The 27,716-nt window shown below is 33.3% G+C and overlaps 5 protein-coding genes across 10 annotated transcripts; 3 read left to right on the forward strand and 2 right to left on the reverse strand.

Moving 5' to 3' along the window:
• The first annotated feature begins 86 nt into the window (after positions 1-86).
• LOC106792144 (CWF19-like protein 1) lies at positions 87-2,029 on the forward strand. Its single transcript, XM_014758343.1, has 3 exons — positions 87-879; positions 970-1,609; positions 1,690-2,029. Exons 1-3 carry the CDS (start codon positions 266-268, stop codon positions 1,987-1,989), a joined length of 1,554 nt encoding a protein of 517 aa, XP_014613829.1. The 5' UTR covers positions 87-265; the 3' UTR covers positions 1,990-2,029.
• Positions 1,429-4,076, reverse strand: LOC106792161 (methylthioribulose-1-phosphate dehydratase). Of its 2 annotated transcripts, none has more exons than XM_014758367.1 (7): positions 3,711-4,076; positions 3,592-3,636; positions 3,407-3,501; positions 3,059-3,327; positions 2,720-2,921; positions 2,168-2,301; positions 1,429-1,586 (listed from the first exon to the last, which is right to left on the reverse strand). In XM_014758367.1, exons 2-6 carry the CDS (start codon positions 3,619-3,621, stop codon positions 2,214-2,216), a joined length of 684 nt encoding a protein of 227 aa, XP_014613853.1. In that variant the 5' UTR covers positions 3,622-3,636; positions 3,711-4,076; the 3' UTR covers positions 1,429-1,586; positions 2,168-2,213. The 2 variants fall into 2 exon arrangements, with proteins under 2 accessions (XP_014613853.1, XP_014613861.1); XM_014758375.1 differs by lacking the exon at positions 1,429-1,586 and adding an exon at positions 1,703-1,792.
• On the forward strand, positions 3,852-5,613 carry LOC106792173 (COMM domain-containing protein 10). The gene is made up of 3 exons (XM_014758389.1): positions 3,852-4,313; positions 4,390-4,753; positions 4,847-5,613. The coding sequence occupies exons 1-3, from the start codon at positions 4,282-4,284 to the stop codon at positions 5,045-5,047; spliced, it is 597 nt and encodes a 198-aa protein (XP_014613875.1). The 5' UTR covers positions 3,852-4,281; the 3' UTR covers positions 5,048-5,613.
• On the reverse strand, positions 5,220-25,917 carry LOC106792123. 5 transcript variants are annotated; one of them, XM_014758309.1, is made up of 11 exons: positions 25,829-25,917; positions 20,966-21,524; positions 10,938-11,234; positions 10,560-10,781; positions 9,610-9,918; positions 9,204-9,503; positions 8,799-9,104; positions 8,415-8,717; positions 5,837-5,990; positions 5,612-5,772; positions 5,220-5,537 (listed from the first exon to the last, which is right to left on the reverse strand). In XM_014758309.1, the coding sequence occupies exons 2-11, from the start codon at positions 21,027-21,029 to the stop codon at positions 5,239-5,241; spliced, it is 2,415 nt and encodes an 804-aa protein (XP_014613795.1). In that variant the 5' UTR covers positions 21,030-21,524; positions 25,829-25,917; the 3' UTR covers positions 5,220-5,238. The 5 variants fall into 5 exon arrangements, with proteins under 5 accessions (XP_014613795.1, XP_014613785.1, XP_014613805.1 ...); XM_014758299.1 differs by lacking the exon at positions 25,829-25,917 and adding an exon at positions 25,250-25,338; XM_014758319.1 differs by lacking the exon at positions 25,829-25,917 and adding an exon at positions 21,669-21,756.
• Positions 24,978-27,199, forward strand: LOC106792151 (ankyrin repeat domain-containing protein 16-like). Its single transcript, XM_014758355.1, has 3 exons — positions 24,978-25,482; positions 25,682-25,945; positions 26,108-27,199. Exons 1-3 carry the CDS (start codon positions 25,161-25,163, stop codon positions 26,467-26,469), a joined length of 948 nt encoding a protein of 315 aa, XP_014613841.1. The 5' UTR covers positions 24,978-25,160; the 3' UTR covers positions 26,470-27,199.
• Positions 27,200-27,716: the final 517 nt, after the last annotated feature.

Below are 27,716 nucleotides of genomic sequence, written 5' to 3' on the forward strand. Positions count from 1 at the left end.
ACCATAGAATAAGCATCGAAAGACAAGAAACTTTGGATAAGAAAAAGGAAACTCAGCATAGAGAGATTTTATCATAAAGAAATAATAGTGATAGATTCATCTTGTAATTGCTATATGTCCTTATACTTTTAACCTATATTGTTGTTGTGAACATTATAATATTAACAACTGTATTTTCATTTATTGTTAAGAAAAAATTGCAATAATGATACGATAAACATATTTCATAAAATTTCGATTAACTAGTTTTTATGAATTTTAAGAAATGACAGATAAACAAAAGATACTTTGTTGTGGAGACGTTAAAGGACATTTTAAATTTCTATTTACGAAAATTGAAAACATTAATAAGAAAAATGGACCGTTTGAATTTTTATTATGTGTTGGAGATTTTTTTGGTGAAAATAATATACAGCTTGAACCATACAAAAATGGCATGAAGAATATTGCTGTTCCAACGTATATTATTGGGCCAAATAGAGAAGAGGATTTAAAATACTATCCTTATATAGATGGATATGAAATTTGTCAAAATTTAACTTATCTTGGTAGAAGAGGTTTATATGTGGCAACATCTGGATTAAAAATTGCATATATCAGTGGTATCGAAAGTAATAAAACTGAGTGTAAAGAAGTCTGTTTCCAGAAGAATGATCTTGTATCAGTTAAGAATGCATGTTTGAAAGGTCAACCAAGTTTTCGTGGAGTAGATATATTATTATCCTCACCATGGCCCAAAGGCATTACCGATTTAGATCCGAATAAGCCTGATTTTAAATATCATGGATCTGAATTAGTAGCTTGGTTGGCTGCTCAAGTAAAACCAAGATATCATATCTCAGCATTAGAAAATATTCATTATGAAAGGCCACCTTATAGGTAAATATAATATACAATTAATTCGACTAATTTTGAGTAAAATAACAATAATATGACTCTATTAATAAAAAACTAATTATATTCTTTTAGAAATCATAGTTTAGATGAAAGTGGTATTGAAATAGCAACTAGGTTTATTGCTCTTGGATCTGTAGGAAATAATGAAAAAAAGAAATGGTTATATGCTTTGAACTTAACTCCTATAGACAGAATAAGATTATCGGAATTAGTTATGAAAACAACAGATGAAACATCTAGTCCTTATCTAAAGCACCTATTACAAGATGAACTGACAGAAACAAAAACAACACAATTTTTTTATGACATGAAATCTAAACCTAGTAAACGAACGAAAAATTCTGATTATTCCTATAAAAAGCTTAAGACAGAATTTGATCAAGCAAAATGTTGGTTTTGTTTATCCAGTCCTGAAGTATCTAAGCATTTAGTAATTTCTGTTGGTACAGAAGTTTATATAGCACTTGCCAGAGGTGGATTAGTCGAAGATCATATGTTAATTTCGCCAATAACACATCATCAGAGTTTATCAGTTCTACCATCCAACATTTTAAAAGAAATAGAATTATACAAAAATGCAATAAAAACGTATTTTGCAAGTACAAATCGAGTACCGGTATTTTTTGAAAGAAATTATAAAACATCTCATTGTCAATTACAAGCTGTTCCAATCCATGAAAATCAAGCATCTGTAATTAAAGAAATGTTTGAGGTATATTATTATTTTTCTATATTATTTTTCTTTATATAATAATTTGGTTTTTATCTAAAATACAATTTTATTTTAAACAGGAAATAGCAGAATGTAATAATTTCAAAATCGAGGAACTTCCACTTCACACAGATTTACAACAAATTGCAAAAGCTGGTGTTTTGTACTTTTACGTAGAGTTACCTGATGGACAATTATTGTATTATAGAATTAAAAAAGATTTTCCATTAAACTTTGGTAGAGAAGTATTAGCATGTGATAGGATATTGGATATTAATCATAGATCAGATTGGCGAGATTGTCAAATGAATAAAGATAAAGAAACTGAATTAGCCAAAAAGATCAGAACACAATTCAAACCATACGATGTAGACAATTAAAGTAATTTATGTATATATATATATATATATATATATATATTTTACGATAATATATAAAATATTTTTACATTGTGGAAAAAACTACATATTTACAAATTTCGACAATTATTAACAAAATTATTCGCACTTTGTTATTATTTTATGATATTTTTACTTATAATTAGCAAGCAGAACTTACCAAAAACTATTATAGTAATTTTAACAATATTTTTTAACAATGGAGTTCACAATACTGATGGAGTTGATGCTGGATTCAGACCATGTTGTTTCATTTGTATGGCAACATCAAATAAATAATCATAACATTCAGTCCTACAAACAGCATTAAAAAATATTATTTATAATTTACACCATGTATTTAAACCTTTAGATACTACCAGTGACTATAGTCACTCATTATTTGGTGCTCTCTGCGTACTATTAACTAGTACATTATATCATCCAATGTCATACACTCACTATTTCCTACTGGTGACTATAGTCACCTATAGATATTTAGTACTCTGCTTATAATTTTTAAGAATCTAAATATTTAAAAATGTATTACATTATAATATTCTATCCATTATCTACTTTGCAATAAAATTTATATTTGCATGGTAATTGGCTCATATAGTAGAACCGAATTTGATACGCAAATGTCTGCACAGTGGAAGTGTACTCATGAACAATATAGCTATATCAAAAAGGTTAAAAAAAAAAGTGCATATATAAAGTAAATATATCTTACATTGTTTTGGCTTGTTGCCAAGTATCTCCCCAAACATAAACACCATGTCTACGTACTAAAACTGCACAAGTTTCTGGATATTCAGTAATTGCTTTATCTAATTCCTCTCTTAAATCTTCTTCGAAAGGTGTATTTTCTATTATAGGTACCACTAGCTTTTCATCATAACGATAAGCTTTTCCTAACTTTTGATTTCTTATACCTATGAAGACAGATAAAGCATATGTTTATATAAACTCTTTTCATTATTTTTAGATGTATAACAGTTCCCAAAATAGATTCTACATATTCTATTATTCTTTGTTACATTTTGTTTTACTTTCTATTACTGTCTATTACCTTTTATCATTTCAAGATGAGTGACCTGAAATTCTTTTCCAGGCCATAATAAAGTAACCATCAAAGCAGCTTTAGAATGTGTATGGATTACAGCACCAGCATTTCTTCTAAGATAGGCACACATAAATAGTGGAGTACATTGTGATTTTTTTAATTTTTTTTCAACTGGTGGTAGTTCTAGATCTTTTCCATTTATATCTTGAACAAACATATCTTCTGCTTTTATTCGTTCTTTCTGTACGCCTGATGGAGCTATGTAGATTTTGTCTCTAAAATAATGATAAATTTTTTATTTTATTTTTCCACTTTTCTTTTGTTATATATTATAAATATCATGAATATACAAACTCATGCTTGATGGATATACCCCCACCAGTACCAGTAACCCATCCTAAATGATAAAATTGTTGACATAATTCCGGTATTAAATTTCGAGGATGTTCCTATAATATTGAATTTAATGATACATATTTATTTTTTTATATAAAAAAATTACTAATATTGAAAAATTATATGAGAATAATAAGCTATACCTTGGATAAAATCTTATCGTTCGAAGACATTTGAATATCGTCTATCTATAACAAACACATCTCACAATAATTATCGATCGACCGATCTTACACATGTTTTTATACTCTTGCATACTCACATTTCTACAGGTATGGAAAAAATTTTGCCCGATCAATATTTTTTCGTTTATCCCACTTCTGAGATTTGCAAAAAACTTAGAGGATTTAATGGATGGTCCAGAATAGTTTATTCATTGTCAAGAGAACTTAAATCGGATAATGGTTATGGATCAAATGTCTCGAAATATGCGTGAGCGTGGGGAAGATCGATAACGCTAAAAAAAAAGATTTGATTTGAAAATTTTCGATACCCTCCCAAAAGAAGTTTTATTTCAAAAATTTATCTAATATAACGTTAAATTATAGATATGTCGTATAAAAAGAAATCTTATTAGTAGATTTTTTGCTTGCTTCTATCAGCAACGATTCAGTTACTGAGTTGAGATTGCGCATAAGAACGAGATAACCTTGTGTGATAATTTTGTTTATATACTACGTGTTGTGCGATATTAGTATATATCATAGATTATTATTAATATAAATAAGTCATAAACTTTTATATAAAAATCTCTTAAAAAGTGCAAGGTTTTTATATCAATTGTAAAAAAAGTTACAAATTAAAATGATTAAAACGGTATATATCAACGCATCATGATGGAAAGTTGGATTACCATAACACCCGAGTAAAAATTTGATCATCATTTTTCTTTTCTTTATTGTTTACTTAGATCGTATTTATTAATTCTTGTATTTTTTTAGTCTTCAACAAGGTTTAAAGATTGCTAGTCGAATTGATAATGGTAAATTTCGATTACTTGTTAATCGAATATGTCAAAATCTACAATTCAGTAGTAATGGAAAGCCATTCAGTGAAGAGGAAGAAGAAAAACTCCTAATATCTTTAGAACTGAATAAAGAAGAGTTAACATTTTTGTTAGATGCAATAACACTTATTTATAAACAAGCTGCTTTCAATATAGTAAAGCCTGCAGCATTCGAATCTATTTTAAAAGGTACTTGCCATTTGGATGAAGATAAAACGTTGATATTTGTTAATTCATGGTTAACTTATGGTAAAGGAATTATTAAAGATCTCAGAAAAAGATCTATATTTCCTAAACAGGTATATTAATAGATTGTACTATAGTTTTGATTATTTTAGTGCTCAATTATTTTCTCTCATGATTTAAACTTCATATATTTTTTGTTCTTTTAGGTAAAGGATATTAATTGGTGTTTAAATATACAATCATCATCTTCAACAATTTCTAAAGATGCGAATCCTTTAGCGTTATTTCAGTTAGATTTTACAGGTGAGAAAGATTCTAAATTAATTATCGAATTTGATAAAAAGTCCCTCATTGATTTATATATGAATTTTGAAAAAATACAAAATCAACTTGACGCATTGAAATAGAGTAATAAACTGTTTTATATTTTATATACATATAAGATATATTTTTAAAAGTTTTGATAATATTTAGAACTGTTTACAAGAATATTCTACTCTTATAAGCTAACAATGTTTTTAATCATGTAAGGTAATAGTAGGTTTAAGAAAAGAGCAATGATGTATACTTTAATTGTCTTTGATAGATAAATGTAAATTTACAATCCAAAGTTTTCATATAATTTTGGTGTTACAACATTATATTTTTCTACTCTTTCATACAAATGTGGGCTTCTATTTGGAAAAATATTATTTGTATTACTGTAGTTATCGTGTTCTATTCTTCTATCATTAGTGCATTGGAAATGTTCTCTTTTTGAAGCAGGCATTGTTTCTAATATTTCTGGTGATCGACGTACAAAAAGTCGAGTTTTACAAACTACTAGAACTACTACGATAATCATTAAAAATAAAATAATAGCGGTTAAAGCACCAACAATCCATCCAAGCTTTTCGTCTATAAAATCAAAGAAAAAACTTGTTACCTTTTATGAATAAGTAGTTAAAAATAAATAACATAATGTTACAAACCAGAAAGTGTATTAAGTAAGATGAGTGTCGCACTTCCCAATTCTATATTCTTATTTTTGTTATCTTTTGTAAATTTGCAAGTCCATCGTCCTAGATCTGAATAATCAGGTTTGAATTCTATTGTACATATCCCAGTAGAATAATTCATTTGAAGATTGTGCCTATTTCGAAAATATGTGAGAATACATTACAATGTTACAAAAGAAAATGATTGTCAAATTTCACCTTTCTTTCTTTCCGGTATTATTAACATTTTGATGTATATAAACATTTGGTTCGTGTATCCAATGACATTGAGCTTCTACAGGAACTTGTCCTAGTTTACAAGCCAAAGTGACCATCTGGTGAGGAGCGGCCCAAAGTGTGACTATCACAGGTTCTATAAATTATTATCCACTATGATTGTTTTTTAAATTTATTCTTATAATCGTTGCCCCATTCACCAGAAGCTATGCTGCTTTTTCTAGTGCTTGTGAATAATAGATCATTGGGATCAATATGTGCAATGTGTATAAGCGTGTTGAAAAGATTATGTGCATAAGTAATACTAAATGGCACATATAATGCACCCCATTGAAAAAATATGTTTTAGTTAACCGAACTGGTACAGATTGGCGATGATAATGAAAAGGCTGGTGTACCAGTTTAAGATTTCCATTTATTTAGTATACCTGGTTACAGTAATAATATTTATAATATTTATGGCCAATATATATATATATATATATATATGAATCATTGAATGTAGACTATTTAATGATATTTACTTCATAGAAGCCAAATAGACTTAATGGCACACAGAGCATTTAAGCATTTGTATTGAAAGATATTTGTGGCTTATAACTTATTTAACGAATGAAGAAGGATTTTGCAAAATCAGCGAAGAATTATGTCGCTTAATATATAATATACCTATAGGATATTAACTCTTAATATTAAAAATTAACTACTTAATTTTAATATTTTATAAAATATTGTTCAAATACTTGTGCTATTTGATTTGATCAAGATTACACTCTATTCAATTTTTTTTACACCATGTATTCCAATCCTTTGCTTGCAAAGAAGTAACATGAACTGACAAATATCAAAATTTTAGTTACAAAGTGCAAAATGTTCTATGATAGATGAAATATCGGTATTTAAAAATTAGTTAATTTAACAATATAACGTACGACGATTAGAGAAAACGCGCGAGTCTTTAATACGATTATTAATAATAGAAGTAGCATTACTAATACATTAACATTGTTAATAATTTAAAGGATTCAGATTTCTGAATTTCCTTAACTTATAAATTAAACGATTAAATTATAAAGTTTTTCTAAAAGCCTCTGGAATTAATTTAAAAGAAACAATACAATATTTTTTCTTCTTTTCACGCACACGCACGCATTTGTTCTCACTTTGCAAAATAGATATAACCGCATTACCGATATAATTAAAGTAATAAATAATACGAAAATGACAAAAAATGTAATTGAAATGGTACGAACGATAAAATATACAAACGTATGTGACATAAGAATCACGTATTTCTTGATGTAATATTAATTGTTCTAAATACAAAATCGATTTAGTAAATAGTATGATCTTGGCTGATAAACGTCGTTTCTAAGAAGAAGAAAAAAATAGACGCACCCTGCCATTGTAGTAATATCATGGTAAACTAGTAAATCTTAAATACAACGATTCAACGATTTATCGAGTAGATGTAACGAAGAAGAATATTGTATGTACATGGCGAGATATAATTAAAGTAGTATGATTTGATGCTAAAAAAATGCAATGTTAAATTTGAGTCACAGTAGCACCGTTTAAATGAAAAATGCATGGTAACATCAATGCGGTGATGAAGTAAAAATAAAATAAGACACTTCCTAAGGTCGCGCTTTAAAAAGAAAAGGGAAGAAGAAAAAAAGAAATATTTGATGAATAAAAATTAAGGTGCTACGTTACGGAGTGCAAGAAAATAGTTGTTCTGCAAAAAATTTAATTTTACATTCAGTCAAAAATCAATATCTACATAGCGATCGATATAACATCGATCCAGGAATAAATCGATTGTGTACTACGTATAGAAAACGACGATAGGAAGAAAGATAGAAAAGTTGCTTATGTGCTCTTCCGAGACCCATATTAAAGATCACAGTCTAGGAACACCCGTGTAAAACTTGACCTTTTTAATATACCAAGATCTCACAGTTCCACACCTCTAGGTCTTGCGCGTCTTCACCGTCACCATGAAAGATTCTCGAACGACTCGATCGATGACTCGTCGATTGATTTTTATTCTTTTCCCGTTGTTGTGGGTATTTTGAGAACGCGATTATGTACGTACATACCTTTTTCCATGAATAACACATATCTTAGGCTAGAAGCAATTTAACAGTGAGTTAATATAATCTCTAAATATCGCCAAGATCGCCCCATCGATGTTGCTTCGATAATTTGTAATAAATTAAAAACAAACGAATACGCGTTTAAATTCGGATTTGATATCAAACAAAAAAGCCGATACGGCTTTTATTATTTTTATTGTTAATAAAAATTGTTAACTATTATAATTACTATATTGTCTATAGTGTCGTACGTAAGTTGTCCAAAATTAAACGGGTTAAGAATCTTTCTCGTCAAAATTTCTGCGATATCATTCGATCAGATATCATCTCAAAGTCGTTACGTGGAAGATCGAGGAACGATCGAAATCGACGATACGGAGTGCATTTACCCTCGACCGTATGTGCAAGGAAGGGCGCTATGCAACAAGATCGTCTATCCTTTTCTCAGGATTCGATGATACCTGGCTCGAGGAGGCTTAATTTTGCTGGTGGTGCATCCGTGTAATTTTCACGACCGTGTATTCTGGCGCCACAGGTCCAAAGACCTTCTTGCTCGGCTAGGGCATGACTCAACCTGACACTGCAATCCCTTGACTCGCTTCCAGCTGCTGGGAATTGTTTCACAACTACGGTAGTATTAGAATTAACTGGTGTCAAGGACCATCGACATTGTTCTACTGGCGATGACGTTACACATCGTAGGAGTATGGTACCACCGGATGATATTTGAATGTCTTGTGAGAGCTCTGAAAATTTCACTTCCTCTGGAAGCAGAAGGAGAAGTATTATTTAGCAATTGTACATTTCGAGTTTCTGTACACGTCTTTCTTCTGATAAAAGCTTACCTTGTTCGAATGTTAACAGTTTGACGAATGGAGAGGACAGCATTGTATTAAGTGACGGTATGGATACCTGACAATTCCACAATCCTTGCTCCTCGGTATGAACATGTGGAAGAATGAGTGAACAATCCCTGCCAAGATCACCGTTACTTGGGAATTCTCGAAGCACGATTTCAGGATCGTTTCCATGCAGTGGTTTCCAACTCCAAGCACATTTCTCTACCCGGCTACTGGTAATACATTTCAAGGTAACTTCGGTTCCTAAAGGTACTGTAGTATCCGTTGGTATTTCCACCAAATTAACTTTAGCTGAAATTTACAGAAACATAAAAATAACAAAAATAAATAAAAAAAAGCTCGAGCTCCTCTTTATCGGATTAGAAAGGAAGATCTTGTTTTAATGTTTACCCGATGGTAAAAGACTAACAGTTGCTGGTGGTGCTTCATGGAGTATACCATCAGGTGATAATCGAATTCCGCAAGTCCATAATCCTTCTTCCTCGTAAATGATGTTTTTAAATCGTACGGAGCAGTCGTGATCGGCATCTTTATTTGGAGCGAACGTCTTTACAAGCAAGGGATCCTTACTCGAGTTCGTTGATCTCCAGGACCACTCGCAGCGTATTACGGGTTTATTGACCAAGCACCTTAGCAGCACGGATTCACCGGCAGCAACTTGTACGCCGCGAGATAGTTGCACGAATTCAACTAAAATAAGATATTAATTTAGAAAGTGACACAAGTAAGAGAGAAGCAAAGTAAATATAACAAAGAAATAGGATTAAATTTCTTAAACAATTTATTTTTTACATACCTTCAGATATCAAGAATCGAACTGGATTCGATCGCACAAATGACGAATTTGGATCTATACGTGCACCACAGGTCCAATAGCCTTCTTGTTCCGCTAGAACGTTTTTGAATTTGATGCTACAGTCGGTACTATCGTTTCCAAAGGCTGGAAATCTCTTTACTTCTAGGTTCCAAGATTCGGATTGGTCTAATCTTCGCCAGGACCATTGACACTCGCGTACAGGTAACTTCGTTCTGCACATTATTTGTGCTGATGAGCCTGCTACAACCTCTATCGCTTCTTCGTGTTTAACAAAGGTAATGAGGGATCCTACGTAAATTATATTTTTTTAATTGTATTTTAATATATCTCGATGTTTTTCGATAGATCTGTTCTTATAAGTTGATAAACATGTACGCGTCAATTTGATATCGTTTTTTTTCATATTATTGTTTTTATCTTTTAAAGTTATTTTCTTTTCATTTTCGTCTTTACTGTGTTTTTTTTTTATATAAAATCGTAACATCAACATTTCTGTTTAAAAAAACGTTGAACGCGTCGATCATAATTTGGCAAAAATTTATTTCTGAACGAGGTCACAATATTATTTTGTGCCACAATAATTAAAACAATAAGCATAAATCGCGATTATTTTGTCTATAATTTTCGATCGTGTCAAAAGCAATACGGGGAAGGCGTCGATCCGTGTATATCTTCCGACAGATATGTAAGAGACCACGATAATCAAACATATACTTTTACAAATTTAACGATACAAAAAGATAAGATACATAAGACATCCATAATTCTTGGTAGTCAAAAAACAATTGTGCAAATATTATTTTCAAAAGCTATATACTGAATACACACAGTGTATAATGTCTTCTTGGTCAACTTTACTACGCACGATGCGTTTCTTATCAAGAGATAAGAAACTCTTGATGCGAAAGGCGATCCTTTACGATTCGTACCTTGATCGTTAACGATGGTTAACTTGGCGGGTGCTGTGGCAGTGAAAGGATCGTTCGTTGAATTCCTTGCGGCACAAGTCCAGTATCCAGTCTGTTCATGCTTCATACTTGAAAATCGTACTGAACAATCGTTGCTACTATTTCCAAAAGCTGGAAATCGTCTTACTGCTAATGGATGTGCTGTTGGGGCTGACGTAGTTGATGTTGATGACATTGTCGTTGCTAAAGATCAAAACAGCAATTTATTAGTAAAGTTCGTTTTATAGATAAAATAAAACGAGAGATGTAAAAAGATGTCGTATTAAGGAATCACTTTGCTTTTGTATTCTTATTCATTCAGATAATAGAAATTTTATTATAAGAAAAAAAAAAACTAACTCATAGAGTCGTTTGGACTCTCGCTAATATCCGGAAGTGGCAGATGAACCGGTGGTAATGGTTGCCAGGACCATTGACATTCAACAACGGGATTCATCGTTCTACATGGTAAGAGAACGGACGAGCCAAGCTGCGTTTCAGTGTGTTTAGGCACGTGAAGAAAGTGCACCGGTGTTGGCGATCCTTGAAGGGTATCGTTCATTAATTGATCTCTCGTCTCATTTTCTTTTAACGTAATTTGTTCAACATCTGTCGTGACCGTTGAATTTTCTCCAGGTACTTGTACAACGGGTTGACCTAAAGAAAGTAAAAAATAAATAGATTTTGTATATCGCGATGATGAGGTAAACATTTTAAGTAGATACTTTAAAATCGTATCTACGGTATCTAGAAAAGAATAATGTAAAAAAAAAAAAAAAAAACGGATGTTCTATTCATATTATGATAAAGAAACAACGAGAAAACATCGTGATTCGTGGAGTCTCTGATGGAACACGAGTCTACCGAGCTGAGTGACATCGACAAGCGGATATGTAGGACACATCGGGCAGGAAGCAACGATGGTCACGTAGACAATCGCCTTGCGTTGCGCGTCTGTCACCGTCCGCGAGGCGGATAGAACCAGGGACGGATGTCTCACGAGAAGCTCTCCGTAAGATCGATTATCTTTAAAACGAGTCCTCTCCGTGGATTGTTTTTTTTTTAAACACCAGTTTAAATATCGTCTCAAACTTATTTTCTCCTTTATATATAAAATAGAGTATCTATAGAACTTCGTTTTTTACGAGGAAGTTCTTTCGAAAGGATCAAATAGAAAGTATGGCATAATTACAAGAGAAAATCAAAGGAAATAATTTCATACTCTTCGTTTTGTTAATTAGATATTTTTTAATTGCACCCGCCGTCCCTGTCCAGGGTCATGTTGCTTTTCATATGATAAGTCTGTCGTCAATTTTTATGTACGAATGGTATATGCACGACGATCGAGGTTGATCTTTAGTACATAGACTCGCAACGTTCACCAACTTTGTAATACGCAAACCATAACCGCAACGTTCTCCTCAAGACGAGTGACCCGTGGTCGCTGACACTGGAAGGTCGTTTCCACTTCACATCAACGTACCTACTCGTTGTAGTCTATAGTTTTATGATTCTACAAGCTTATCCTAGGAATTTGTTCACATTTTCTTGCGTTAAATGTTTTGACGATACAATAATTATCGAACGAAGTTTTTAAATTGTTTTAAATAATCAAGGTCGTTCTTTACTTTCTTGAAATACTTTCTTATTACAAAGAAGAACGTAGTTCGAGTTCGCAGTGACCTTTCGTGCATTGTCTTTGAATTTAATATGCTGAATGCCGTGTTGTTCATCAATGTGATCGTCACTCGTTTCTATTAATATAATCTATAAATATAATCGATGATAAAAAAAATAAGAAGATGTAAAAAATAATGAAAACTGATCAATTATATGAAATAAGGAACGATAAAAAAAATAAAAAGATGAAATGCATGCGTGATATCGACTTTTATAAAAATGGCATAGCAGTCAAGGCGTAATGAAAAGCAGGTATAAAAGATTGAAGTGATTCAATCAAAAGTTTAGTATTTTGATTGAGTAGTGCCGCTATCTGGTAAGTTCGTAATTGAACATGAGATATCATTTTCTTATACGCGAATCCTCGAGGAGTTTACGGCGTAACTAATCTGACGTCAATTGAATCCCATTAAAAGGTATTATAGATTCATTTATGTTCTTTGTAAGCCGAAGAAATAGAGATTTTGGAATTGAAAAAGAAGAAAAAGAAATTACAAAGTTTAAATGATAAACGAAGATGAAGGAAGTAAATCTTTGTATTTGAGGTCGTTAACCTGACTCGAACGAACCCCAAAAAACGGGATTTGAAACGTACATACGTGTACGGGATGTTACTGAATTATATGCGCAAACTTTCAAGACTGGTTGAATTCATTAAAAAAGAAATTTAAACAAGAAATGTTAGCATACTTGCATTGTAATTGAATACGATTCGCAACGATATTTTCTGCCTTAATTATTTCAATAAAATAAAATAAAAAAAAAAGAAATATATATTTTTAAAACGGTTCACATTTCCTGTTATATGTTTATTAAGACTTTTTTCCATTTCTCTTAGTGAGTTCTACCAACCGGCACAATTTGCATACGTATAAAGTAATAAGAAAAAGAGGACAGGAGAAACCCGAGAAACGAATTTCGAATGAAATAGTTCGAAGAAGAGGAGTGTTATTCACTCATGAGATCTTTCAATCGGTATTCCGGAAATTTACCGAATACCAAGGAATCTTTTCTAGATTATTGATTTTTTGTTATTAATATAACTATTCTGGATTAATTTTCAGAAATAGCATTGAAATTTATCACATATTTAATGAGTGATATAATTCGTAATTCAATCAAGAATATTCTCTAATCTAATTCGAAAAAATCGAGCAGTTTCGATTTTTGAAACATGTTAAAACGACGTTCGATCTTGCAATAAAACACAAATAATTATCGTATGTCCGGAATGCTAATTATATTACTACATAGTATATAAATACACACAAACAATTTTCATGTATCCGTATGTTCTATTGTTATACGTTGATATCCTTGACGAGGATGTAAGAATTAAATCCGGAAATGTTAAAGTTCAACAAACGATGTTACATCGTTACATCACATTTAATAATGGATTATTATCAAATTCATTTCTACCCCTTTTCTTTTGTAGTTTAATCGCAAATGGGAAAGAGATTTCACGAGCAAAAATTTGTATCCACCACGGACTGTTTCGTAGCGTGATTAGCAACAATTTCTTCTCGCTAACCGTGAATTTTGGACGAGTTTTCTTTTCTCATATATATTTTATATTTTTCTTTTTTTTTAAAGTTTCTTCATTAATTGTTATAATAAGTAGTCTTTTATAATTATTCTTGAATATTCGTTATTAACATTGGACGGGCAACTTAAAAAGTAATCACCGTGAAATAAGAGGAAGAAAAATTGTTTCTTATCTTTTATTTGCGAAGATCAGGTAAGAATACCTTGAAACTCGAGAAGTCCGTAGACGGCATCGAGTGTATACACACCCGTCGGGAGATTCTGGTATGGTGTCAAGGAAACGTAAGAATCATCCTTCGTTCTTAGGACTTCGTTATTTGGAACTATGACTTTAAATTAATATTTCAAGAGAAATATTTTCGAATAATAGCATTTTTGATTTTCGTATGATATAAAAATAAATCTCTACGTTTTGTACATAGATACTTCTTATAGTAGAATACATTAAAACGAACTATCTTAGTTAGTTGAAAATAAGTATTCTCCAAAGTGCACAGTTTAATCATCCCGATTTTTATATCGTGTCTTCAACAACATATTTGTCCTAGATAGATGATGTGGGATGTTAGTAACTCCGCTTAGACTAGAGATTAGCTAACGCGTAACCTGCATACATATATTGTAAGATTCTTGTATATTATAATCATCGATTAATTTTCGTTACGGTTCGACGCATGTTTGATATCGATCTTTCGTACCTATCTCCACTTTGTACCGTATCGATATAGTACGTACGAAGACATCTCACCATACGTTGAATGAAAAAGAAAAAAAAAAAAAAAAAAAAATTATTATGATGCAAAAAAAAAAAAAAAAAAAAAAAAAAAAAAAAAATTCGTGCAAATTCCATGGTCAGCCAGCATAACGTGGCAAAGAGAGGTTCCCACGCAGGTTTCTACCCTCCCTTCAGTGTTTGCATTCCTACGCGATGTTTCACTAAATGCACGCATTGCATCGGGTTTAACCACCCTCCGGAGAAGAACCAGTTCTTTCGGCTCGCTTGCTGCGATGCGGTTGCCGCGCCGGTATCGGTGCTTTACGAGATGGCATGAAAAAAGAAAGGACAAAGATGATACGCGTTGCTCGAGTCTAGACGTTAAACTTCAACGTACGATCGACTCATTCTCTTTCCTTTTCTTTTTATCGAAAATTTCTTCAAGACTCTACCGTATCGAGATTTTATGTTAATCGATATATTCTTTCTGTTTATTTCTTTTTATTTTTTTTTTTCTTATAAAAGCCTCCTGCGTATTTTTTCTTTCTTTTTCATGACAAGGATAATAATTTCACATTACGATCCTTCCGTTGCTTTAACTATATTTTCAAATTTATTTTCATTATAAATTTTTTGAACAGCATTAACAGTTCATTAATATTTTACGTCGAATAAAATGTGAACCGAAGATTATCGCGACCATACGTGCTTTAACATTAATGAGAAATATTTTCGGAATTTCCGGACAAGTTCTGAGATCAAAGAATTATGCGCTATCGATATATTTATAAAAAGAAATGTAAAGGCGCGATAGGTTTACAATGACTAATATATCGCAAACTTCGCAACGAGCACGGCGATAATTTGTTCAATGATTCACGGTACACGGTCCAAGTACGTGAGCGTGTCCAATCGTTTTTAAATCCATTAAAGCGATCGGATACGGAATGACAGAGAAAAATACTTCATCCCTTTTTTCGAAGGATTTCTTAAATTTTACATAAGAACTTCACGAACATGACATATAATTGTCATTTCTTTGAGAAGCAAGGACGTTTCCTTAACGTAGTATGAATGTACTACGTGCGATGAATGAAGTATGAGTCGTTGCACAGCTCGTTTTTATTACGAAATATTAGTTAGTACTCTGTTTCGGTTCCTAGTTTCTTTAAATCTTCATTATCGTTGTGTAGAGCAACAACTCATTATTGTTTTTTCTTTAATTCTTTGCTGTTCATTGATATTTAATTTACCATTTGCAATAATATTTTAGCAAAATTTTATTTTACAATTTTAAGAAAATATTTAATCAGACTTTTTTGATATAAGATCATTAAGAAATAGAAATATTATTTTATTATATATTCTAATTTGGATAGAAAAGAAAGAAATAATTTCGTTATTGTTTCTCACGATCATTACGATTGGAATTTTTTTAATTGTACTCTAATATTTTCAGCGATTATATCAAATGATGTAAAATGTATCATACATTAAATAAACGCTTTTACGAATACCGGTTTGCATAAATTCTGATGTGAAGTTTCATCTCTTATGAATCTTAGGCGCTTTCATCAAAAGATTCCCTGAAAGATATAGGATTTAATTGACATCGATCATTCAATTGACAAGCACACGAGTGATGAGTCAAGCAAGTCAATTTTCTTATAATTAGTCTGATCAATTATTTGCATACAGTTTCCATCTACTTTTTTTTATGACGTTCTCACCTTTGTTTCTATATACATTTGGATTCTTTGTATCATCGTTAACTGTAATCGCGTAGTATAACGATTCGCCTAGTTATCGCTTTAAACTTACAATTAGTTTATGAAATTATTCCAATGTCATACGAGTTATGGTCAACGTAAAAAGGAAGGGAAAGAAAAGAGAGAGAGAAAGAGAGAGAGAAAATGGGATCAAAATGCATAGAGAAAGTTATATCGTTCTGTTTTCTCGTTGACGTTTTCAACGATTAAAGAGAGCGAAGTAATAATCTTGACATTGTTTGCATTTGTTTTTTCTAGGACATGTCAGTAAGGAAGAGGAAGAGGGAAAAAAGAATGTTTAATTGTTCTATGAGGAATGTCCTCGAGTTTATTGAGTAATAAAATTTGAAAAACTTTTCAAGAGGTTGATCGATGTTATCGATGTTTGGCGGTGAACGTTCTGTGCCTACGATATGTTCATTCCGAATGCAACCTCGGTTTAGTCATTTAGTGGCTACGTGGCCCTTGTCGAGGTTAAGGCCTTCGCAGTCGTAAAAAAGATGACACGTACCATATTAATTCATAGTTTACGGCTTATTTAAAAAATTCTCTTTTGTTCACACGAAGAAAGAAGAATAACTTGTTCCTTTCATCTTACGCGTCTTCTCGTTTAATCGATGATCATTTCAATCTTTAGACTCGTGTTTTTCTTTTATACAAGATAAAAGCTTTGCAATTCACGCGGTAAAAGGAGAATTCTTAGAGATTGTGTAACGATGCATAATATCTTTAGTAGTATTATTTACTGTGAATGTGTAAATCCCGAAAACAAGGAAAACATTGAGCATTATTTCTTAATTTACATTAGAAAAATCATTAATTACTAAGAATAACGATAAAATAAGTGCCCAATTTTTATAATTTAAGTTATTTCATTTGTTATAACGCATTTATTCGTTCTTGAATAAAAGGGTTTAAAAAACTATGAGAATTCTCCTCACGTATCTGTTTTACTTTCAATCTTACACATTTTTGATTCGTTCACGAATAATTATAAATTGTAAAAGGGTTAAAGTACCTCGTAAGAGTTTCATGATTTGAATTATCTATCGATATTTTACTCGTTGCTTTAGAAATAAAACAAAAACAAAAAAAAGAAAAAAAAATGAAAGGAAAAGAAATATATCTGTTATAACTTACCTTTGCAGAGGAGTATGAGGCAGAAGAATAAGACAATCATTTTGGAGAACGCGGTTGGTGTCATTCGCGGCAGTACCACATTTATCACTGCGTGTCCTTGAAGAAGAAGAAGAAGAAGAACTGAGACGTTCCGTATTACCAGCACAGGGCCGACGTAGTACGTCGTTGCGCACGTGTACTGTCGTCGGGACGTCGAAGCGCGTGCGATTTGTACCCGTACAACGATGACGCATGTAAAATCCCCTCCGAGTTGCCGATTTATGAACGTTTAAACGTTAGCTCACGAATAGAAGTAAAGCTTCGTAGATGCTGTTATAAGGAAGCTTTTACTGCTGCTGCTGCTGTTGCTGTTGCTGCTGCTGCTGCTACTCTTCCTATTCACTATATCTATCTTTCTTTCTCTCCTTCTCCCTACTTCAGTTCTTGCCAGTTCGTGTTTCTCTTCTAAGGCCTCTTCTTCTTCTTCTTCTCCTCTTCCTCCACCTCCACCAACTTCCCTCTCTTTCTTCTTGATACTCGTTTCTCGTACGCTTTTCTTCTTCAGCTTCAGACTTGGTCGCTTCGAAAATACATTCAAAGATAGAATTCGCGCGGCAAAGGATAACGACGTGCTTTCTTGTTAAGGAATTTGTGGTATTCCACAAGCGTACACACACACACACACACANAAAAAAAAAAAAAAAAAAAAAAAAAAAAAAAATTATAATAGTAAGAAAAGAAAAGAAAAGAAAAAAAAAAGAAGAAAATTCGTGCAAATTCCATGGTCAGCCAGCATAACGTGGCAAAGAGAGGTTCCCACGCAGGTTTCTACCCTCCCTTCAGTGTTTGCATTCCTACGCGATGTTTCACTAAATGCACGCATTGCATCGGGTTTAACCACCCTCCGGAGAAGAACCAGTTCTTTCGGCTCGCTTGCTGCGATGCGGTTGCCGCGCCGGTATCGGTGCTTTACGAGATGGCATGAAAAAAGAAAGGACAAAGATGATACGCGTTGCTCGAGTCTAGACGTTAAACTTCAACGTACGATCGACTCATTCTCTTTCCTTTTCTTTTTATCGAAAATTTCTTCAAGACTCTACCGTATCGAGATTTTATGTTAATCGATATATTCTTTCTGTTTATTTCTTTTTATTTTTTTTTTTCTTATAAAAGCCTCCTGCGTATTTTTTCTTTCTTTTTCATGACAAGGATAATAATTTCACATTACGATCCTTCCGTTGCTTTAACTATATTTTCAAATTTATTTTCATTATAAATTTTTTGAACAGCATTAACAGTTCATTAATATTTTACGTCGAATAAAATGTGAACCGAAGATTATCGCGACCATACGTGCTTTAACATTAATGAGAAATATTTTCGGAATTTCCGGACAAGTTCTGAGATCAAAGAATTATGCGCTATCGATATATTTATAAAAAGAAATGTAAAGGCGCGATAGGTTTACAATGACTAATATATCGCAAACTTCGCAACGAGCACGGCGATAATTTGTTCAATGATTCACGGTACACGGTCCAAGTACGTGAGCGTGTCCAATCGTTTTTAAATCCATTAAAGCGATCGGATACGGAATGACAGAGAAAAATACTTCATCCCTTTTTTCGAAGGATTTCTTAAATTTTACATAAGAACTTCACGAACATGACATATAATTGTCATTTCTTTGAGAAGCAAGGACGTTTCCTTAACGTAGTATGAATGTACTACGTGCGATGAATGAAGTATGAGTCGTTGCACAGCTCGTTTTTATTACGAAATATTAGTTAGTACTCTGTTTCGGTTCCTAGTTTCTTTAAATCTTCATTATCGTTGTGTAGAGCAACAACTCATTATTGTTTTTTCTTTAATTCTTTGCTGTTCATTGATATTTAATTTACCATTTGCAATAATATTTTAGCAAAATTTTATTTTACAATTTTAAGAAAATATTTAATCAGACTTTTTTGATATAAGATCATTAAGAAATAGAAATATTATTTTATTATATATTCTAATTTGGATAGAAAAGAAAGAAATAATTTCGTTATTGTTTCTCACGATCATTACGATTGGAATTTTTTTAATTGTACTCTAATATTTTCAGCGATTATATCAAATGATGTAAAATGTATCATACATTAAATAAACGCTTTTACGAATACCGGTTTGCATAAATTCTGATGTGAAGTTTCATCTCTTATGAATCTTAGGCGCTTTCATCAAAAGATTCCCTGAAAGATATAGGATTTAATTGACATCGATCATTCAATTGACAAGCACACGAGTGATGAGTCAAGCAAGTCAATTTTCTTATAATTAGTCTGATCAATTATTTGCATACAGTTTCCATCTACTTTTTTTTATGACGTTCTCACCTTTGTTTCTATATACATTTGGATTCTTTGTATCATCGTTAACTGTAATCGCGTAGTATAACGATTCGCCTAGTTATCGCTTTAAACTTACAATTAGTTTATGAAATTATTCCAATGTCATACGAGTTATGGTCAACGTAAAAAGGAAGGGAAAGAAAAGAGAGAGAGAAAGAGAGAGAGAAAATGGGATCAAAATGCATAGAGAAAGTTATATCGTTCTGTTTTCTCGTTGACGTTTTCAACGATTAAAGAGAGCGAAGTAATAATCTTGACATTGTTTGCATTTGTTTTTTCTAGGACATGTCAGTAAGGAAGAGGAAGAGGGAAAAAAGAATGTTTAATTGTTCTATGAGGAATGTCCTCGAGTTTATTGAGTAATAAAATTTGAAAAACTTTTCAAGAGGTTGATCGATGTTATCGATGTTTGGCGGTGAACGTTCTGTGCCTACGATATGTTCATTCCGAATGCAACCTCGGTTTAGTCATTTAGTGGCTACGTGGCCCTTGTCGAGGTTAAGGCCTTCGCAGTCGTAAAAAAGATGACACGTACCATATTAATTCATAGTTTACGGCTTATTTAAAAAATTCTCTTTTGTTCACACGAAGAAAGAAGAATAACTTGTTCCTTTCATCTTACGCGTCTTCTCGTTTAATCGATGATCATTTCAATCTTTAGACTCGTGTTTTTCTTTTATACAAGATAAAAGCTTTGCAATTCACGCGGTAAAAGGAGAATTCTTAGAGATTGTGTAACGATGCATAATATCTTTAGTAGTATTATTTACTGTGAATGTGTAAATCCCGAAAACAAGGAAAACATTGAGCATTATTTCTTAATTTACATTAGAAAAATCATTAATTACTAAGAATAACGATAAAATAAGTGCCCAATTTTTATAATTTAAGTTATTTCATTTGTTATAACGCATTTATTCGTTCTTGAATAAAAGGGTTTAAAAAACTATGAGAATTCTCCTCACGTATCTGTTTTACTTTCAATCTTACACATTTTTGATTCGTTCACGAATAATTATAAATTGTAAAAGGGTTAAAGTACCTCGTAAGAGTTTCATGATTTGAATTATCTATCGATATTTTACTCGTTGCTTTAGAAATAAAACAAAAACAAAAAAAAGAAAAAAAAATGAAAGGAAAAGAAATATATCTGTTATAACTTACCTTTGCAGAGGAGTATGAGGCAGAAGAATAAGACAATCATTTTGGAGAACGCGGTTGGTGTCATTCGCGGCAGTACCACATTTATCACTGCGTGTCCTTGAAGAAGAAGAAGAAGAAGAACTGAGACGTTCCGTATTACCAGCACAGGGCCGACGTAGTACGTCGTTGCGCACGTGTACTGTCGTCGGGACGTCGAAGCGCGTGCGATTTGTACCCGTACAACGATGACGCATGTAAAATCCCCTCCGAGTTGCCGATTTATGAACGTTTAAACGTTAGCTCACGAATAGAAGTAAAGCTTCGTAGATGCTGTTATAAGGAAGCTTTTACTGCTGCTGCTGCTGTTGCTGTTGCTGCTGCTGCTGCTACTCTTCCTATTCACTATATCTATCTTTCTTTCTCTCCTTCTCCCTACTTCAGTTCTTGCCAGTTCGTGTTTCTCTTCTAAGGCCTCTTCTTCTTCTTCTTCTCCTCTTCCTCCACCTCCACCAACTTCCCTCTCTTTCTTCTTGATACTCGTTTCTCGTACGCTTTTCTTCTTCAGCTTCAGACTTGGTCGCTTCGAAAATACATTCAAAGATAGAATTCGCGCGGCAAAGGATAACGACGTGCTTTCTTGTTAAGGAATTTGTGGTATTCCACAAGCGTACACACACACACACACACACAGACACACACACTCTCTCTCTCTCTTTATACCTACCTACTAAGTTCATGCATTATACACACATATCTAAGATAAGAGATAATCCCTACCTGTTTAAATATGATTCTTTATATAACAAAATTTTCTTATAATAATTTTCTTTTTTAATAAAAATAACTTTGGGTAAAAATGATCAAATAATAATAATAATAGATAGATAATATGCACTATTTAGTTTTAAAAAACGACACTTTTCGTAATAGATTATAAACGGAAGTCACGAAATCACGGAAAATCAATGATTCAATCGATCGGGAGGGTGTCGCTTCCTTTCGTTGATTCGCGGAAGGCAATGAAGAAGAAAAAGAAGACGTTCGCTTTGTGGGATAGCAGTAATGTTAGGTCGGTAAAGGGTTTTGAGTACGCGCACGCTCGATTCTTGATACGCCGGTACAGGCAAGCAAGCAGCAGACAGGTAAGCAAGCAAGCAAATAGATAGACAGGCAGGCAGGTAGGTAGACAGGACAGGCGCGGCCAGGTGCGCCCGTAGTCGACTGCAGCCGCAGACGATCGCGAGCTTGGTACCCACGTCTCTCGCTTGCACGCGCTCGCGCTTTGAAATCGCGGCCTCGTACGCGCCAATAGACACGAAGGAAGGGAGAACGGAAAGCACAGCCCGGAAGGCAGGAAGGAAGGATGAGCGAGAATCCAAAGAGGGACGACGTTGGTTGGTAGGTCTTCGTCGTTTATACGTTGACGCGATGATGATTATTTTACTCCTTTCTTTCTTTCGTCTTCCTTGAAATTCAACATTCAAGAACTAATTTCAACTTTCAAATTTATTCGATTGTTATACAAGATTTTCTTTTCCAATTTCAATCTAACTTTTACCTATTTTTTCGTTATTATTATTATTTTTTTTGTTCTCTGTGTGTTTTACATTATTATATAATATAAAGATTCGAAGAATTTTATTATTTTATATTAAAACTTCATGTTGTTCTCTTCTATAAATTATAATTTTGATTACGTATATATGTATTTAAAAAATATCTATTTTGGCTTTTATTATCCTTCTACAATTAAAGTCGATAAAGTTCTCATTGAAAACGGTACGAAGTGGTACCGATAGGGTTATTCGTACAATTAGCCATGGTAACGTAAAAGGATCGATAGACTTGTTTGTCGCGTTATCGTCGAGTTATCCGATACACGAGTGACACTGGTGTGTCCAAGATCGATGTCCAGCAAATACATACACCGGTATAGTCATATGGGTATTTCCTCTCTACCTTCATCGATCGGGATTGAGAGCGAGAGCCGTGACCTCGAAACGATCGATCGATCGATCTCTCATCTCGGTGCAAGCAAACCACGTAATTCTCTTACCCCGTGACGGCTAATCACCTTCTCTATCACTATATCCCTACATTATTGTGCTTTCTCAAATGAATTAACATAATATTTCGGGAACAGCATATGAGCTGACTCATGAACAAGTGCTGACTAATTCCGTTATTTCCAACGATCCGTAGCAACTTGTGACATCAACCGAGTGTTCGATTACCAAGAGATAAGGTGCTGAAAAATAGGCGGGAAATGATTGGAACTGGAGAACAGTGCCTTTTTCCTTATGAACGAACGTACGATGAGATTTAGCAATAGCCATTTAGTAATTACATATGTACTTATGCATGTACGTGCAATATATACATACGTTTTGGTATGACTGATGAGACAATGAAAAATGTCTTGGGTAGTCTCTACGTTTCTACCAGAATAATCATGATACTTGTACACTCGATGACCTTCAAGACACATCTAGCACGTTTATATCGGACTGTACATCCTTGAACTTGTACGCTTAAGAATCTCGCGAACTACGTGGAAAAGGATCGGATTCGTTCCTTTTTTGACTTCTTTTTCTTCTTCTTCTTCTTCTTCTTCGAAATCGATATAGACGAGTCCCGCCGCGTCTGTAGAATCTATCACGGTTCGAAAAAGTGCGAAAGAAGATGCGGCCTCGTTAAGTATGCTCATCGTCGTACCTTTTGCGATGATGTACTTGAAAAGAGAATGTAATGTAATTCTTACCGCTCGTTTTTCCTTATAATAACAACGAACGTGGAAAAAAGATGAGTCGATTTTTGATTCGACAAATTTCATTGGAAATTTCGAGGATAACAAATTTTAATGACGAAAATACGCGACGTGATAATTTCTTGATAAGTGAAACTGGCGCCAGGAGATCGTTGGCAATTATGAAGTATCTATTGTACGGTCAAATTGTAGTTATCGAAGCGACGATCACGTACTATTAAATTCGCGCGTAAATCCGGTCGACGATCGTCGCCGACGCCGAAGTCGACGTCGTTACGACGATAGCACACCTTCCTGCTTACATAAAGACAATGAAGGTCTTGTCGAGGATGTGAAAGTAAACATTATCGGCGTACTGTCCCCTTTCCTCCCCTAGAATTGTGATAGCGTTGAAATCATACTTGTAGAATACTGACATCGAAAACTTCGTATCGTATTTCGTACGAGCTCGCACGGAACTCTTCGCTCAACTTTGTTCCGTTTCGAAAATCGTTGACACCGTTATTTAGAATGGTAAAAGTATTGTAACAAAGAGAACGGATCATGGATGGCTCTACGATCGGATTGGAGAGAGTGATTTTAAAGAGAAGTGAAAAAAAAAACGGAAGAAATATTTATGTAATCAGGATAGAGAAATCTTGTTAATATTAATATTCCAATAAAATTTCTTATTTTTTTTCTAATTAGATAATTTAACTTAAGATCGAATATATGTGAATTAGTGTATATATGTTTTAAGATACTACGAAGTACTATTACCGAGAATTTACTTGCTATTAATCGGATAAATTTCAGGATTGTTTCGTTGAAACAATACAAGCGATAAAGCAACAGAGATAGAACGATGCAACGACGATTATGTCAAAACGGCGACGAGGAGTTACATAGCATTAAGTTTTGATCGAACCTTGAATTTTAACGCAAGTAATTTTCTCGCGAATCATCTTTTTTCAATTGTATAGACGATTATGCAAGCGTTGCCCGGAAATACTTAATTGGCAGAAAATTAATCGCATTGTTTCATACAGCCGACATAATACATGGGTGCAGAGATATAGCGTTAAAAAGTGAAGTTATTAATTAACTTCAAAACAAAGCGTTTACATGAAATCCCTATATATGTGAAGTGCAATTTTAATTAAAAGAATATATTCTTTACTAACGTGTTCTTTCAAATTTCACTTATACGATCACCGGACGAACGTTCGAAATTTCGCGCTTATTTTTAGTTACAAAAGAAAGGAGCGTCATTGCTAGATGGCAGCATTTACCGCTACCTTAATGATGCGTTTCGTGATATCTGGAGATATCGAAAGTATCTCTACTGAATCGTATCATTGATCTAACGATAAATTCACAATAGTCTCAAGTCGTTCCATTTGCGATTGTTTCTCGAGAATCGAAAGGAAATCGCGCGCACTTTAATAAATAAAAAGGAGTGCATTGGAAATGTCAAAGGGAATGGTAGTACCTAACCTATCCCGTGATTATTTACATGCCTGTCAATGCGGAGATTTGTCAAAAATCCAAAATCTTACTTTAAAGTACGACGTACAGGATTGGACGATTTTTCGGCATGTGGTTTCCGGTGACACTCCTATGCACGTTGCAGCGCGCGAAGGTCATCTGAACGTAGTCGAGTATTTGTGCGACTCTTTCGAAAGACCTGTTGACTTTAAAGTCAACGTCGTTAACAAAGATATGAAAAGGCCGCTGCACGAAGCAGCACAATTCTCGCGTATCCACGTTCTACGTTACTTAATAGAAAAAGGTGCTTTCCAAAGCGAGCTGCTCTTAAACTTTCTCCTTTCATTTTTATATATACATATATCTCACAAAATTTATTTCTTTTCCTAAACGGATTATGATAACTATTACAATCTATATTTTCCCCCCTTATGTCTTTGTTATTTTTTTCTTCTTTTGTTTATTATTTATTTTTCATAATGACTTCTTTCTTTTCCTTTCAGGTGCAACCATCGACTGTTTGAAGCGTGCCGATTGGACACCACTGATGTTAGCGTGCACGAAGATTGGTAGCGAGGCGTGCAAGTGCATCAGGATATTACTTGAAGCAAAGGCAAATCCTTTGAGAAGGAACAAAGACGGTTGGATACCTGCATTTATAGTTTGTCGTTCTGGTGACGTTAATGCACTTAGTTTATTTTTGGATTACGCTCCTGCAAGTATAGCTCTTCGAAGTAACAACGGTCGTAGTACTCTTCATATAGCTGGTAATTATAAAAATAAAAATCTTTTTACAGTTAAGATAAAAAATTCGAATTAAATATCTTTTTTTTTTTTTTACTTCTTTGACGAGTTTGTAAATTTAAGTATACGTTTCAGGCACGATTTTAAATCCATGGTTTCTTCTACGGTATTTTCAACTTTTATAGCTTTCAACGGACACGAGGAGATAATCGATTTGCTCTCAACTGCGGATCCGGGTCTTGTAAATGCACGTGATTCATCAGGTGCTACGCCTCTTCACGAAGCTGTTAAGGGCGGGAATTTAAACATACTAAAGCGTTTGATACGATTGGGTGCGGATTTTCGCGCCGTTGATAAGGTCGGTCAAACAATCCTACATATAGCTTCCTTAATAGGAAATGTGGTAATGCTGGAATATATTTTAATGAATAATCTAATTGATGTACACGAGAAAGCATTTTTTGATGTCACACCTTTGATCGCAGCTCGTCGAAGTAAACAAACGGACGCGATCGACTTGTTAATAAAATATGGAGCTGAGAGATAATTATTATCTTTTTTAGAAAATGGACACCGATTTAAACCACAGATTTTTAATGATTATTTCTAAACCTTATTTCCTTTACATTACTACAATTGGTCATCGAAATTAGGATTAAAATTAAAGATAAGGATGAATGATTTTTCTTCAGAGATTGGTACACATTTATTTATCCTTTTTCTCTGTATCATCGGACAGTCTTAAAGAAGCAATACAAAATCAAGAAACGGAGATTTCTTATCCGATTTGGAAATACCTAAGTTTTACAATCTTGTCTTTTCTGCGTTCCTAATGCGCGCAGGCAGGCAATGGCGGAAAGATCTTGGCGGTTCGCGATAATTAAATGAATTTATGGAGGAAAGATAATTGTAAAACAAATAAAAGGATAAAGATCACAGAAAAAGTCGACCTAAATCGAGAATTTTGTCCCTCGGCTCTCGAATAGCATGTTTTATCATGACGATGGCTCCGGTCTTTGGATATACATATACATATAATAACTATTATGATTATTCCAAAGAAAGTGTATGTATGTAACGCTTTTTTTTTTTACAAAATATTCTCGCTTGGTGTCTTTTAACTTTGTTTGCATTGTTATGGCCATTTTGTATAATCATTATTTTGAACATGGACTTTTTTCCTTAGTTAAATTTTTATTTTGTCTTCTTGTAATAAAAAGGGATGCTGGGATGAAAGCAAAAGTGTTTTAGGATTAAAAGAACGTTCGGATAATGCGGCACGAATATAAGATTATAACGATCGGGGATCGAAGAGAGGATTATTTTAATTATCTTCGTTTGATCGCGGAAAATAGGATGGACGGGGAAAAGAGGAGGTAGGAAAGCAGAGCGGAGACGTAGGAGAAAGGAGTCGAACAATGGAATATACTTTATAAAATAGCTGCGAATCGAACATGCATTGCTCGTATATCTGTGTTCATCCTATTAACGTTATTCCTTTTTTCATTCCCTTTTCTTTGTTTTTTCTTGTTCATTAACGATTTAAATACACGTTCACAATACGAATCACTCGTAAATATCCATTTTCCCTTTCCTTTCGTCGAAACCTACGTAACATTTGTTTTTTATTTTTTCCTGTTTTAATTCTTTTTCTCTCTATCTTTCTTTCTCTCACATTTTTCTTTTAATGGATTCATTTATTATAAATATCCAATGATTATTTGAGGTTTTTGTCTCATTTAATATTTTACTTCCTCGTTTAATTTATTTACATATTAACTAATTTACGCTTGG

Source organism: Polistes canadensis, unplaced genomic scaffold (assembly GCF_001313835.1).
Source record: "Polistes canadensis isolate GaletaPanama2010 unplaced genomic scaffold, ASM131383v1 scaffold_9, whole genome shotgun sequence".
NCBI classification, from domain to species: Eukaryota; Metazoa; Arthropoda; class Insecta; order Hymenoptera; family Vespidae; genus Polistes; species Polistes canadensis.

What these genes read in the sequence shown, in the direction of transcription:
- LOC106792144 (XM_014758343.1), top strand. Translation starts at nt 266, where the DNA reads ATGACAGATAAACAAAAGATACTTTGTTGTGGAGACGTTAAAGGACAT. An exon ending in TATGAAAGGCCACCTTATAG is followed by an intron (nt 880 to 969) that starts GTAAATATAATA and finishes ATATTCTTTTAG; the next exon opens with AAATCATAGTTTAGATGAAA. An exon ending in TAATTAAAGAAATGTTTGAG is followed by an intron (nt 1,610 to 1,689) that starts GTATATTATTAT and finishes TATTTTAAACAG; the next exon opens with GAAATAGCAGAATGTAATAA.
- LOC106792161 (XM_014758367.1), bottom strand. Translation starts at nt 3,621, where the DNA reads ATGTCTTCGAACGATAAGATTTTATCCAAG. An exon ending in GGTATATCCATCAAGCATGA is followed by an intron (nt 3,328 to 3,406) that starts GTTTGTATATTC and finishes TCATTATTTTAG; the next exon opens with AGACAAAATCTACATAGCTC. An exon ending in TCATCTTGAAATGATAAAAG is followed by an intron (nt 2,922 to 3,058) that starts GTAATAGACAGT and finishes CTGTCTTCATAG; the next exon opens with GTATAAGAAATCAAAAGTTA.
- LOC106792173 (XM_014758389.1), top strand. Translation starts at nt 4,282, where the DNA reads ATGATGGAAAGTTGGATTACCATAACACCCGA. An exon ending in TGGATTACCATAACACCCGA is followed by an intron (nt 4,314 to 4,389) that starts GTAAAAATTTGA and finishes GTATTTTTTTAG; the next exon opens with TCTTCAACAAGGTTTAAAGA. An exon ending in GATCTATATTTCCTAAACAG is followed by an intron (nt 4,754 to 4,846) that starts GTATATTAATAG and finishes TTGTTCTTTTAG; the next exon opens with GTAAAGGATATTAATTGGTG.
- LOC106792123 (XM_014758309.1), bottom strand. Translation starts at nt 21,029, where the DNA reads ATGACACCAACCGCGTTCTCCAAAATGATTGTCTTATTCTTCTGCCTC. An exon ending in ATTAAGCCTCCTCGAGCCAG is followed by an intron (nt 5,991 to 8,414) that starts GTATCATCGAAT and finishes AATAATTTATAG; the next exon opens with AACCTGTGATAGTCACACTT. An exon ending in CTTACTTAATACACTTTCTG is followed by an intron (nt 5,538 to 5,611) that starts GTTTGTAACATT and finishes TTGATTTTATAG; the next exon opens with ACGAAAAGCTTGGATGGATT.
- LOC106792151 (XM_014758355.1), top strand. Translation starts at nt 25,161, where the DNA reads ATGTCAAAGGGAATGGTAGTACCTAACCTATCCCGTGATTATTTACAT. An exon ending in ACGTTACTTAATAGAAAAAG is followed by an intron (nt 25,483 to 25,681) that starts GTGCTTTCCAAA and finishes TTTTCCTTTCAG; the next exon opens with GTGCAACCATCGACTGTTTG. An exon ending in TAGTACTCTTCATATAGCTG is followed by an intron (nt 25,946 to 26,107) that starts GTAATTATAAAA and finishes CAACTTTTATAG; the next exon opens with CTTTCAACGGACACGAGGAG.